General features: G+C 33.3%; 1 protein-coding gene across 2 annotated transcripts in view; it reads right to left on the reverse strand.

Moving 5' to 3' along the window:
• VAPA (VAMP associated protein A) overlaps positions 1–15193 on the reverse strand; it is a 38239-nt gene that overhangs the window by 16843 nt on the left and 6203 nt on the right. For both annotated transcript variants that reach the window (XM_033087106.1, XM_033087105.1), the window contains exons 2-4: positions 4928–5080; positions 1418–1521; positions 892–972 (exon numbers count right to left, since the gene is read on the reverse strand). In XM_033087106.1, coding sequence (XP_032942997.1) covers positions 892–972; positions 1418–1521; positions 4928–5080 — 338 coding nt within the window. The remainder of the gene's footprint in view (positions 1–891; positions 973–1417; positions 1522–4927; positions 5081–15193) is intronic.

The following is a 15193-nucleotide window of genomic DNA, read 5'->3' on the forward strand; positions in this document are numbered from 1 at the left end:
GGGGGCATTTAAAAACATAATTTAGTCAAAACCTAATTACCATTCAGGGACTTTTTCATTTCAGCTTATCCTTAAAGAGTATTAACACAGTAATTGAGCCCATGTATTTAATCTGCAAGTTTACTTTTCAATAAGGCAAAGAGCCTCCAGATCAAGGGGATAGTCATGTCAGACTATAACCTAATTGTGACAAATAATACTGTTTATCCATATTACTTTATATATTGTCACCAAGAAAAACACCGACCTTTCAAGTCCCTCCTACAACCATAGAAAAAGATTCAAATTTGTATTTCATAAGGAACATATGGAAAGTGACCACAACCTGTTCTATACATTCAAAGATTATTTTTTAAACTACACTTATATGCTTCAATCCCCCAAATTATATTTACCTCATAGTAATCAAAAAGCAACCTAAAAATTATTTACTAAAGAATAAAATCAGATGGATTTTGGCCAAAATCAAAACTAAGCAAAACACCTAGGGGTAGCCAAATTTGGAATAAACTGCTTATCCATGTAAATCAAATCTCTTATCCCCAGACTGCTGGTATATAGTTGCCAAAAAGTGGTTTATGTCTGCTGTCATTTAATTATATTTATGTACACACGTCTCATTTTTTTATAAAAAGAACTTCAAGTAATTTAAGTGGCAAAAATTTGGTAGAATTAAATGATTCTCCATTATGCAGCTTCTAAAAGCATTTTTCTTCTTGAACAAACAAATGTTATAAAATGAAAATGGCATATCAAGTTTTTATTAAAACTTAATCACTGAGTCTTATAAAGCGAAATAACCATTATTATACACCCCACAAAAGTCAAAAGAAAAATTAATCTCAAAGTAACTGAGAGCTTGTTAAAACAGCTTCCAATTTTCCTACTTACCAATTTATCATTTTCATTGGGCATTTCAAAAACACATCTCAATTTAGAATCCATTAAATCATCAGGTTTTGCCTCTTTCCACTAAAAACAAACAAAACCAAACATGAGACAGAAGAAATATGATCCTGTCAAATAGGTTTCACCTCGAGGGACAAGTAAATGATTAGTGTCGCTGCTAGGAGCAGGAGTGTTTGGCTCAACCAGGATGCAATGCTGCACTCTGTCATAGTTACCTGGCAATGCCACAGAAACTTCTGTATAATCCTAAAAAGAGCTACTATCACCACCCATTAAAATCACACTACTATCTCTATAGATATTACAGGACTTTCTCCTTAATGGCATTTCTAAATTGTTTCTAAGAAATACTATTTCAAAATTCTTTCATCATTGAAATAAGTTAGGGTTATCTGTAATAAACAGATTTATGGATTTTTTTAAAATTAGGTTTCTCAATTGAGAACTAAACAAATCCCAGTTTAAGCAACATTCCCCAAAATAAATTCTGTTCAACTTCCATACTTACCACAGCTTCCATATCTGAAGTGTTTGGTGGAGCAAAAATTGTCTGTACCATAAACTTGTGTTTACTCTTTTCATTGGGATCATAGTCAAAAGGCTGTAGCATTACTAAATAAGAAGAAAGGACACATTACATTGTCTTCTGCATTTGTTTGCTTCTTATTCCTATTGTCTCATTCACTAATATAATTTAAAGAAAACCAGGATGGGTTCAAGGAACCAAACACTGGACTACTGGCATTAAGGATCCAGAATCAACTTTATGTTTTCCAATTATTTTTAAATTGTCCACCTTTCTGATTTTCTAAGTATTTAACAAACCACAAAATAAACTGATGGCTATTTAAAAAAAATAAATCTCAATCTATGATTGTCCCCTCTAAATGTAAATTTCAGAAAATTTTCAAAACTTTGTCAACATTAACTATTTTAATGCCTGCAAGCTTGGACTAAATCTAGTAAATTGTCTATTAAAACTATAAATTTAGGTTTCATTTTAATAGTGATTACCTCTTAAAATTAGACAACGAAAGTATTTAAAGGAGAAATTCTAAGTAACTTAAGAACTCACTACTGTATGTTAAGTGTTCTAACATAACTAAACTTTTTTAAATAGATGTTAAACACCCATTCAAGAGTTTATCAATTTGTTTAAACCTGATTCTAAGAAAATAACGTATACAAGGTAACCAGATGGCCTCATGATGTCTAGAAGTTTTCTAGCATTCTAATAATTACATTCAAATTTTTTCTAAGAATTTATGATTCTCAGTAGCCTACAAAAGAGGGATTTTAGAGGTCCCATGTGGTTAAAAGTCATGCTAAATTATGTAATATAAATCTAATAATGAATGAGTCAGCATTATACAAGATATGTATATAATACTGTGAAAATCATTCCTCTGATACTTAAATTATTTCTAACATACACAGAGGGTACCAAAAAAATGTATACACCTTTTAAGAAAGGAAAACTGTATTAAAATTGTTAATAAATACCGGTAACAAAAGATGAACACAAGTCACATTTGACTTCTGCAATTACAAGAGGTGCTCAAAGTGTCCATCAGTGTCCAGACACTTCTGATTACGGGAACTACTGCTTGAGCAACATTGATCAGTGTCCACTTATATACATTTTTTTGGCAACCTCCCCCACCACCCCTGTGTGTGTGTGTGTGTGCGCGCGCGCACAGCGTCTGAAGTCCATCAAAGTTAAAAAAAAAAAATTTAAGCACCAAATACATAGTAGCAGAAAATGCACTATAAATGCCCAGAATCCAGACAAAGCACAATAAACTTACATTATTAATACCCTTCACTGAACAATCTTTATAAGCTAATCACTAGGAAATGGATAAAAAGAAAACTTAAAACATGGTTGTGACTTTATGACAATTATACTTTAAGGTTGCAAACCACGTAACAAAAGACAAATCTTAAAAATATTAGGTTGGTGCAAAAGTAATTGCAGTTTAAAAGGTTACAAACAATTGCAAAAACCACAATTACTTTTGCACCAACCTGATATATATACACATGCGCACACACACACAAAAATCCATAAAACTAAGTGCTAAAGGGTGAGAGGAAAAAAATGAGTAAGGAGATAGTCAATCAGGGAAAGTGGCTAGAGGGAGCGTAGTTTAAATGACTCCTCATATTGAAGGCACTGCACTAAAAATCAGAAGTTCTAATAGAAGGAGAAGAATATGAGGGCATGCTATGCAAATAAGTTTTTAATAAGTCAGATGTTCAATACAAGGGGTTTATGTTGGAGAAAGTACTTTGAAAAGTATACATTTTCTTAAGAAACATTAATACAGTAAAACTTCAACAATCTAGAACCCTCAAAGAAAAAGTCATTCTGGATAGTTTTATGCATTTCTAGGAATGTAACTATTTGCATCAAAAACTATTTTTAACCATATGAAGAGAAATAATTCCATTTCTTCCAATTTAGCTAAAGGCTTAAAGATTTAGAGAGCGACTTCCAGAATGCATGTCCTAATTGCTTTATCTTCCTATTTCCCATCCATTTTTCCCATGAACTGACGAGTTGGACAAACAAATACGAAAGCATTCCTCCCAGGCCACCATACTACAAGGCTCACTAAAAACATCTTTTCTAGGGCCTTCTACCTCTGAGTTTTTGACGTACAACTGAGGGAGGATTTAGGGTCATCAAGAACTCTAATCATGACATGTCCTCTATTGTCTTTGAAGTCAGGTTCTACTTCTAAACACTCTTAATGGGTCTGTTCTAGGCTTTCACTTTGTATAATTTGCTATTTTTAATCTGCTGTAGGCTTGAAAACCAGAAAACTGATACAAAATTATTATAATATCTTATAAGAAGCACCCAGGCATTTTTTTTTTTTTTTAAGGTACACATGTCTAGGCCATAGCCCTAGAGATTCTGATCTGGGAGAAGTCCATGTGTGTTCCTGCTCTGTGTCATTACGACACACAGTGAGAGTTGAGAACTGCTAGAAAGTAAGAGCAAATGGTCTCTGTGTGAGGACTGAGAGGTTCTCCCATTAAGTAAGATGCATTCTCTTACTTGTTTCCTATTTCCCAGCTATGTTAGATAAGACCTTTAGGGAGTACTGTCTTGGAAAATCGGAGGGAAGAAAGAAATATTTTATAGAGGGCATTAACTATGGCACCAGCACAGACTTCACAGCAAGATTAAGCAATCCATTTATGGGAGAAACCAAGTATACTTCTTGGACTCCAAGTAAACACAAAAGGGAATAATAAAACTGAAGTTTTCAAGTTCAGAGCACCATTGGCATTTACAATAAAAGGCAGAAATACCCATCTAATTTGATACAACCAGCAAAAAAAGAGGCATTGTATTTTTTAAGCAAAAGATTTGGAATATTTCTATAGCTGCATGCAACATGTAATGCCGTGTTACCCCGAAAATAAGATCTACCCGGACCATCAGCTCTAATGCGTCTTTTGGAGCAAAAATTAATATAAGACCCGGTCTTATATAATATTAAATAAGACCGGGTCTTATATTATATTAAATAATTATATATATATTAAATTATAGTAAAATAAGACCAGATCTTACATTAATTTTTGCTCCAAAAGACGCATTAGAACTGATGGTCCGGGTAGGTCTTATTTTCGGGGAAACGCGGTATTGGCTAGAAATCTGAGTAAGAATGATCAATTACGAAAATGATGTACTATTTCAAAGATACAATAAGGGCAGAGAATGTGGTAGTGAGCTGTAGAAATAATCGATACAAGATTTTAAATTGACAGTAGCTTATAAATCAACCATATAAAGAAAGCCCCATCACAATGTTAAGGGTGAAAAAGTTTCTACAACAGTTTGCAAAGAGTAAGAGAACAGAAGGACAGCACTGAAGGCAAAGCCAGAATAACTTAAAAAACTTTTCTCTCCCTCCGGATGAAACCCTATTAATTAAAACCAAATTAAACATCATAAAATATCAAAATTCAAACTGCATAAATTCAGGATATGAGTTGCTACCTGAAACAGTCACAGTCGACCCTGGGTCAATAATCCCACTGTTGGGCCTCACACAGTACCGACGAGGCGCTGTAGTCTTCACTTTGAAACACACTTTTCTATCCGATGGATTTCGCAATTTAAGATTTGTAGTGACTACATCTGTGAAGGGGCCTGTGAGGTTTAAAAACCAAAAACAGGAAAAAAAATTTTAATTGGATACATACATATACACACACATACACACACACACACATCCCCACAGCAGAATTCAAAATTAAAGGTAAATAACCTCAATTTTATTTAAAGTATATATTAAAGTCTACGTACATAAATATACCAAATGACTAACAGAACTTTTCTCCAAGTGGTAGACTTACAAATGAGTTTTACTATCTTCTTTATTCCTTACCATATTTTACAAAATTTCTACATGAGCATGTATAATTTCTACCAAAAAAAAAGTATTTTAAGTTTCAATTTATGAAATAATTTCACAATTACATTCTCATAGTAGTTTAGTACATTACTGAAAAGATCAGGATTTTCCAATGGTCTGCAAACCAGTGCCAATCTTCAAATTCATTTTACTAAGCCAAATGCAAAGATCTATATCTGAAGATATATAAATCCAATGACAACAGTGCTCTTTTTTTACCTTAATTAGGTTTGATTCATTCACTCATTAATTCACTCACATATTTGTTAAGTATTTATTATGACCACTGTGTCAAACGCCCTGCCCTAGGCACAAAGTTTTTAAGCATTGGTTCTACACCCAAACAACATAAAATGGCAAAACAAGGAAACCAAAAATGGTGATCCAGTCCTGCCTGAATTAAATAAGTCCAAATCATTTTTTTAAAGGAGGGGAAAAGAAAGATTAGAGCCATTTTTGCTCCTGGCTGAAGAAAATCCCAGACATTATACAGATCAATTTAGACAAAATACCCATTAATTTGGAGATAGAGGATAAAACTATGTCCCAATGGGAAGCAATAACCACACACTTCTAACACAAAAGCAATTTTAAATGGTTTTTAAAACAATCAGTTTTAAGTTACCGCTTTTAAAAAAAACTAGAAGACAGAAATCAAAGACAGCTATTATAAGGCTATCTTTCTTTTATTTAAATAAACAAGAATAAGCTCGTCTTTTAAAACTTTAAAACAAACAGATCTGCCTAATGCAACCAAAGGAAAAGAAATTTCAAACACAAGGGCCATTAAAAGGTACTTATTTGAAGTCCTGGTAAGGGAAATTATTTTATGCTGTTTCAAGTTTTAGAGTTACAAAATATTTTCTAACGAAGATTTAAAACTGGGATTAGAGGACAGAGATAGAAATAAGAGAACATTAGAATATACAGAAAGACTGAGAACCACTTATAGAAAAGAAAAAATTTTAATGTAAAGTAGCCCTTTAAATCAACGGGTATGCACGTCATTTTGGGGGGGAAAGCATACACAAGGTATATATATAAGTACGATCTTCTGAACAACTTGCTTTAATTACATGTCAAGTTAATCATTGAATTTGTGTATTATTTCACACCCTTTGCTTCCTCTTCAATCCCAATTGCTTGCAATTTTTAATGAACAGATTAACAACTCTACCATATATTAGCATATGAGTAAAGAAGAAAACTAATCTGTCCATTTTGCCACATGAATACACAAAATGGTTGGCTACAGACTCATTTTAAACTACTGATAAACCTAGGAGTCTTAAAGACAGACTCCCTTTCTTAAGTCTCAAAGTCCATAAATTACTACAGATTATTGAAAACGTATAAAGTTTTATAGGACTATTTCAACTAGAACTTTAACATGACAAAAGAAACATTTCACAAAATTTTAATTTTGAACAATCCTATATTTTCATAACGTAATTATGTGAACGTTTCATTTTTAAATTTTAAATTGCATTTTTGTAATTATTCCCAATTTAGGGGAAAACACCAATTATCCAAAATAAAGTAAAATAACTGATTTTTAAAACTGATTTAGAAAATAAACGTGTCAATTTTCATCAACGTGTGAATTCTGGAATAGTACTTCAACTTTATACTGCTTAGCAGGGCCTATAAATCTTCAGTAATAGATTGTGGTCCTTCTAGACATAAAAATGCAGACTACCTAAAGATGAAGATAGTATGTCGAAAGAAAAAAAAACAAACTCCACCAACGTAAAACAAAATTAACTGGATAGTTAGCCTTATCAATAAAATATAAAATTACCTATAATAAACCCACCTAACAAATGAATTTGAGATTTTCTGCTCCACTGTGTCCCTCTAAACAAGCCTCTCATTAAGAGTTGCTCCCAGCAGTTTGAGCCTGTTTTCCAGTTAAAATGGAAAATTAGCAAAGTACTGATAACCATTAGCATAAGAATAATCAGATTTAATAGCTTTAGGGGTCCTGGGAAGGAGTATCAGTCCACTCTTGTGGGTCACAGAACCTTTTAAGAATCGGATGAAAGCTTACTACCCCAGAAAAACATACACAGACTAATATTCACAATAATTTTACACTGAATTGTTGGGGGTTAAAGGTGAGGTTGGGAGATTAAGGTTGAGGTGGGAGGGAGACGTGGACCCCTGAAGCCCAAAGGTAAAAAAAGTCCTGATAAAAACTACCTGTGCAGAGCCTCAAAAACAGAGGGAAAGAAAAACAATGTACTGTATTTGCTTAAAAAAAAAAAAAAAAAAAAAAAACAATCCTAAATCCCAGGGTGATCCTGTCCCTATCCCGTACTTCTGCCTAGCATTATGACTGGGTGATGCAGTGGTTGGTGGGAGATGGAGACAAGGAATAAGATGTGGGACATTCTGCAAAGCCAGGGCAGAGGCACAGCAAAGCATGATGCCCCCATCTCACCAAATTTTCAAGTACACCTCCCAAAATACATATTGATGAAAAATATCTTTTTCAGAAATACATCTATTGTGTAAAACAGGAAAACATTGTTCTTTCCTCCAAAACTTTAAAAGGTGAGTTCACCATTACAGAAAATTATTCTACCAACAGCAATGTCACTCAGGATACTTGAATCAACAATACAACATAACCTGTATCAGTAGATATTTGTAGGTGACACATTCACATGATTCTACCTATATGCATAAATATTATTTTGCCTTTATTTCAAAATGTTAAAGAAAACTGATCAGCCCTCTATTCAAATAACTCTTGCCTTACTTTTCTTAAATGCAAGCTTATTTGTTATAAGTAGCTTACAAGCATCTGGCTACTTCATTATATCTTCTAGTACAGTCGTGCCCAAACACACAATCAAATGCATATTTCACTACAAATTAACTTTCTTTTTATTTCTCCCTTATAGTTAGGAAATTATGTTAAAATTTTAATCATGTATGTTGGCAGGAAATTTTAGGCACGATTTTATTTAAGGATGGTTAAGAGGCCATTACAAAATATAAAATATTAAAATAGAATATTGCATCCTATAGGGTTAAAAAAAAAACACTACATTATATCAATAATCTGCTAATTGAATACTTATCCTCTGCAATGCTCAGGTAGCTAACCCATTAAAAAAAAACCAAGTAAATGGTTACAATAAAAGCCAGAATAAGGGTTAACTTAGCAGGGAAAAGTGGTGGTAACAGGGAGAGAGTACAAGGAGGGAAAGTACAAGGAGGGTTCTGGGATGCTGGCCTAGTTCTATTTCTTGTCCTGAGCAGTGATTACATGAGCATTTACTTTTGCTAATTCCTTAAACTGTACATATTTTTCCTTTATGCAAGGCAATGAATGTTTTTATTTTTTTAGAAAAGCTGATCTTTGATGTAACCTTTAAAAAAAAAACTGAAAAAACAGTAGAAAGCGGGGATTTTCCCCCCATTTTACTGAGATGAAAAGCAGTTTTGATGAGAAAGTGAGCATTTGAACCAATTTATGCAGAACATAAACATTCACGTTTTCAAGATTTCTAAAACTCAATCCCTATAAATGAGGAAAATCCTGCGATTTGTCCAATATATATGCAGTTTAACATTTAGAAACAATTATTGCAATAATCCATTTTAAGATCACCTGATAGTCAAGAATACTAGTCACTAACCACAAGTACCATCTGATACATACTTTCTATGCTAGAAAAGAAATTTCACTGCTCAGATGTAATAATATTCCATATAAAACAAGAAAACTCCATATAATTCAGGTCACATTTATCTGCACTCTTTTACTGGGGAGGGGGGACCTACAATCAAAATAACTCTACCACATAATTATTATACATTGGTTGTCCTCCTTTAGTCTGAGACTAGTTTTAAATAGTCATAACATTTCCTGTCACTAAGTATTCTGCCCTAACTCAACTACAGTTGTCATTGTAAGCCAAAATCCCATTCACAATCCCAAATTCTAACAATCAAACAGAAATGTAACATATACAAACATGGCCTCTGTGTAACAAGCTTTGGACACATGTTTGAATAAACTTGGAACCTGGAATTTAAAAAAGGTAGGAAAAGTTTAGGGCAGGTCACCCAGAAGGCGACCCTTCCTCCTCTGCCTAAAGATGTATTTCCAGCATGAAACACCCTTTATATTCAGGCAGTATCCCGAAAATTCTAGCATTCAGAGCAATGATTTCCTATTAAATAGCGGGACCTTTTTTCTCCAAACATCTCAATCTTAAAAGGAACCTTCACATTAAGCTAAAAATGGTACCTCTCTGACTAAATTTTTTAAATGGTTATCATCCATCCTTATTTTGATAATTGCCATTAAGTTTTCTTGAAATGTCAAGCTGAGTTTAGTTGCAAAGAAAATTAACTTGGGGGAGAGAAACGACGAGAGCAGTTAGCTTTTCCCCTAAAATTTCGAAAAATTTCAGAGAAATTGAAATAATTGTACAGTGAACAATCATATACCCATTACCCAGATTCCACAATTAACATTTTGCTCTATTTACTTTGAGACATAACAATCTATTTATCCATCTCTGCCTGTCCGTTCATCTATCCATCTTATCTTTGATGCATTCTAAAGTAAGCTAAGACCTCAGTACACTCACTTCTAAACACCTCAACAGGCGCATCAAATTGAGTGCAATATTTGCTTACTGTGAAGAGAACCAAATTTTAATTCAGGATAAGTAGTAGTATATGGCATGCAGCATTTCAGCAATAGCAAGTCCTCTGAGATGCAGCTTAAGAATAAACAGGCTGTACATGAACGTTAATTCGTGAACTCTTGTGACATCCTGTTGTGAGACAATTCTCCATAGGTCTCTAGCATTTCTGCATGTTTTGCCAAGTGGAGGCACTGGGCTTTTATCCAGACTATCTTTTCAAGGATGTATTAAATAGTGAACAGTCTTGAAAGACAATGTCTCCCTCCTGAGGAGAGTATAGATTTGTTTCCTGTCCAGTATAATAAAGATAAGCCTCCTCTGGAAAAAAGGACAGGCAGGTTTCCACGCAGCCCATTATGAAAAATTCAGGTTCCCTAAACTCAAAGGTTTCTCAGCTATGACACAAACCCACTATGTGGATAGCATTCACCTGAACTGAACCCCATCTGTGTTGCCACCATGGAATTTGAGGGGGCAAAGGAAACCAACTCAAATAAGAAGCTTATGCTGCCTGCGTGCTGTGCCATGAATAATAGTACCATCCTTCGTCTCTAAACCCAGGAGTCTAGTGTCTTCTACCAACACCCACAAAATTGTAGCAGGCTGAATTTTCAGACCCTTCAGTTCTTGACAAGGCCTTTCTGAGCTCTTAGCTCTGAGGTACCTCTGGATAATTAATACCAGAAAGTGTAAAGTACCACAGGGTGAATCTCTGAGGAAAAACATGGCTGACAGTATAATTCACATGGTGCATAATCTGTACCTCTCTCATGGCACTTCTCACTTTCTTTTATTATGTATTGATGTACAAGTCTTATCTCACCCAACTAAACTACAAGCCCCTTAAGAAACATTCACTTCATCCCTGAATGAGTAATAGGCACGAGTCTTAAGTCGGACTAAGTGATAACATATTTGTTGAATGAATATACACTGGAAGTATGGTTGAATAGTCACATAGATTATTTTTAATCAACATGCAACAACAACAAAAAATATCAGAAGTATGTATATTTGCTTCAAATGTTTCTAGGTCTTCAATTTGTTTCAAATTGTTTCTAGGTCTTCATAAATCATTTATTTCAATATTGTATTTTTACTCCTTCATCCTGCCTTAACTGAAATAGAATAGGTAAAAATCCTAATAAGAAGGCTAGATGCTCAGCTCAAATATATAATGTAGCTGTAGCAATGCCAAGATAATGACTACTTCAGTGTTTCCACAAGCAAATTATCAGCTGTATAGTTTTACAATTACATAAAGGTTATGTTGCTGAATAGTGTAATGTTAATGCTAACTTAAATAATCATGCATATGAAGTATACAGAATACCTACTAAGAATTACCACAGTAATAGCAGCATGGTAGCAGCAGTTAACAGTAAAAATAGTGATAACAACACAAGTTTTTACAAAAGCTAGCCTTTATTGGGCACTCACCATGTATCAGTAACTGCATGAATTACATCACCTTCATAACAAGGCTATGAGATACTTTTACTATGTATCATCCCCATTTTATAGATGAGTCAACTCAGACTCAGAGAAGTTAAAACAACTTGTTCATACAACTATTACAAATACAATGCAACTAATACAAAGCAATGAAAGTAGAGTCAAATCCAAACTCTGACTCCAGAGCCTAAACTCTCATAAATTCTATGTATTTTACGCAAACTATCTAGCTATATTTATTTCCTAATTCATAAGCACTCCAGGTGGAGTTCTGCAACATTAAAGCATGAAACTGCAGTCAAATCAGTAATATATGAAAAAAGATTTTTAAATGGATTATTGTATTTCTCTTGGTCTCACAGGTCAACAATGAACATTTCCTGAAACAAGCATCAAACACTGAGAAAATATTTTACATTTCTATCTAAAAAAGCCCTGAAACATTTTCATTATACATTTTAAAAATGAAGTCACCTTAATTTATGTATTTTTTTCTATATATTTTTTCAAATGTATTGAAATCTCAGACTTTAGATTAGTTTTTAAAATCCAGATAGGTGTAGGATGTGAGGAAACAAGAGAAATGGACATTTTGGGAGAATGTGAAATAAATGCTTCTAGCACCATTTATAGATCTAAAACTCTCATTAGATTAGAAGCCAAATATTTATAACATGAAAAAATGATCACAGTTATATTAACTAAAAAAATTACAGGCTATAAATGTGCAGTTACACACAGAAAACATAAAAAGAAATATCAAATGTTAATAGTGGTAGGTAGGTGGTAGCATAGCAAAGTGGTAAACATTTAAGTATTGACTTTATAATCAGAAGGGATTTTTAAATGGGTATACACATTAGCTTAATTTGTTCATAAACCTTTTATTGGTAAAGTCATAGTGGAAAAACTGAAAAGATTCGGAAAACGTATCTTCCAAGGACGTTGTCATTGAGGGTTTCGGTAGTAGGAACAGAACTCAGAAAACAAGACCAAACAATCATCTTTCCCTACAAGTTATAAAAGTAAAATTTTTTTTTGTAGAGAAAATAAACAGAAAATACTCTTGGCTACAAGATACTCTATACCTTTAAAGGTATGAAAGTCCAATTCATGTCAGAAAGAGCTCAATGTAACTTAACACATGTGTGTACAGTTGTTATTTGTGAACTGTTACAGAATGGTTATAAATTAATTTACTTTCCGATAAATGTTTTTCTGCTTGTTTTTAAATGCCTTGATTTGTGAACTATTCCTACACAGTTACAAACATTAGACTTGTTTTCTATTTATCTCTATATAACTTACCTTGTTACTTAAAAAAAAGACTGTGTAAAACGGTAAATTACTAATGAATAAAGTAATATAGGAAAGACAAATGAATAAAGCGATACAGGGAGAACAAATGAAACCAAAGGCATCAAGTCTAACAGCAAAGTAATTTTTTTCTCTTACTATAAAAAAAGCACTGAATGTTCATTGTAGAAATCTTGGAAAATACAGAAAAGTTAAAATATAAATAAAAACAAAAGACATTCCTAAATCCTAAAGTAGAGCTATTGATTGCGAACATTATTTTCTTTCCAATCTTTTTTTGTTGCAAATATTACCACAAATGGGCTCATATTTATGCAACTTTCCAATGGAGGGATAAGGCTATCACCACCAAACATCACTAAAAGTGAGACAACCAGACATTATCTACACCTGATGTGTCACAATTCCACCTATGAAGTATTTTTAGCAAAAAATATTGAAACCTGAATCTAATCAAGCCCTTTAAATCTAACTCCAAATTTAAAAGAAATACATATCAGAAATATCAGGAATATGGGACATTCTCCTGGAGAACAACCTAGTCTTTTCACCAAGTAAATGGCATGATTAAAAAAAGAGGTAGGGAGAGGCACTGTTTAAGGTTAAGAAAACTTGGATACAATAGGTTGAACAAACAAACTAAAAATCAGGAGTACAATTGAGGAAATTTCAATAGATTACATATTAGAAGATATTAAAGGACTATTTTTGGTTTTATTAAGTGATAATGGTGTCATGATTATACATCTTTTAAATGCCCCTTTTTTCACTTATTAGAAATGCAAGGTCAAACATTTAGGCTTGAAATGTTGTGATATCCAGAATCTGTTTTAAAATAGTGCAGCAAATAAATAAAAAAAGCAAATATGGTAAAATGCTAATATTAAACTTAAGTATATGAAGTTATTAAATTTAAGTGTATAGAGGTTCATTATTATGTTTGTATGAATGCAAGTTTTCCTAAGTTTCAAACTTTTTATCGAGTAATTTGCATCACATTTCAGTTAAAATACACCCAGTAAACAAGCATTCACAAATAATAGCCTCCCCTTACACTTCATTTTTTTAACAAGGATTTTCCTTTAGTAGTTACACAAAATAACATTACATTTTGTGGTCTGTACACTATAATAAACTAGCAAACATTTAATTTTCTCTTAAAACAACTTTTTATGGTTGAAGGAAAGCAAGACTCATCCTATCCTATATTAACTACTATCACCTCTGAAAGGAAGACAAGATTTCACTGAATGGGTCAGTCAAGATACAAAAGCAACAACAAAAAGAGAGCTCAGAAAGTGCCTCTGAGAAAATAAAACGGTGCCTGCTAACAGACTAGATTCTCTTCACAGGCCATCTATGCATGGTATGGTTAAGAAAGATCTTAAAGGAAATTTAAAAGGTAACTTAGTACAGTTAACCAACAAAATTACCAACACTAACAATGACGAAATACCAAACCTTGAAGAACTTAATCAAGGTTTCCCAATTCTTTGTTTTTCCATTTCACAGAAAAATGTTTTTTGGACTCAACTGTCATATGTATTCACAAATCTTTAGGACCAGAACAACACCTAAGAAATCACCTAGTCCTACTTCTCACCTCAAAAATGAAAAAGGTGAAGCACAAAGAAAGAACAATTTATCTATGGCTAGTCAGCTCTTAACAAAATACCCTACTCTCCCTTTCTTGGAACTACAAAACTTTGAAAGCACACCTACCTGCAATGACAGATGAAAAACCCTACTGAAAGACATCCAAGACTAAAATCATGGGAATTACAGCAGAAATCATCTTAGTCTTACTAATGCAATTGATGTTTACTGGGCAATCATCCCATGACTAATCTTGTTACTACTGATATAAAAATAAAAGAAATGGGTATGTAGTTCACACTGCAGTTTGGTACTGGAAAATATGTAATAAGCATAAATAATACATGATGTGGGTAAGCACTATTATCACAGGGAAACACACACTTCGACAGTGGCATGAAGAAGGTAATGACCAATTTAGATTGGGGGAATCAAAGCCTTCACAAGAGGAAGTGATTCTTAAACTGGAGACTAACAGAAATAAAGGAGAACAATATTCTGTAAAGAGCATGTGCAATCTAGCAACAGCTTGACGTATTTGGGAAAATGGTTATATATAACCAAAGCTATGGGTAAGAAAGAAATGGAGAGGTAGGCAGCGAATTTTGGACTTTTTCAAGTACATAATGAGAAAATACTGTAGGTTCTTTCTCTAACCAAGGGAGCAACAGTATCAGGTTTGCATTTTTCAAAGGGTAGTTCTAGCAGCAGTGTGGAAAATAGGCTGGAGAGGAGCACTGAAGAGGTACTAGCCTGTTGACCAGCAGAGTAAAGATAAAAGATAATCACCTGAAGCAAATGAATCATCCA

Source organism: Rhinolophus ferrumequinum, chromosome 19, assembly GCF_004115265.2.
Source record: "Rhinolophus ferrumequinum isolate MPI-CBG mRhiFer1 chromosome 19, mRhiFer1_v1.p, whole genome shotgun sequence".
Taxonomy (NCBI): Eukaryota; Metazoa; Chordata; class Mammalia; order Chiroptera; family Rhinolophidae; genus Rhinolophus; species Rhinolophus ferrumequinum.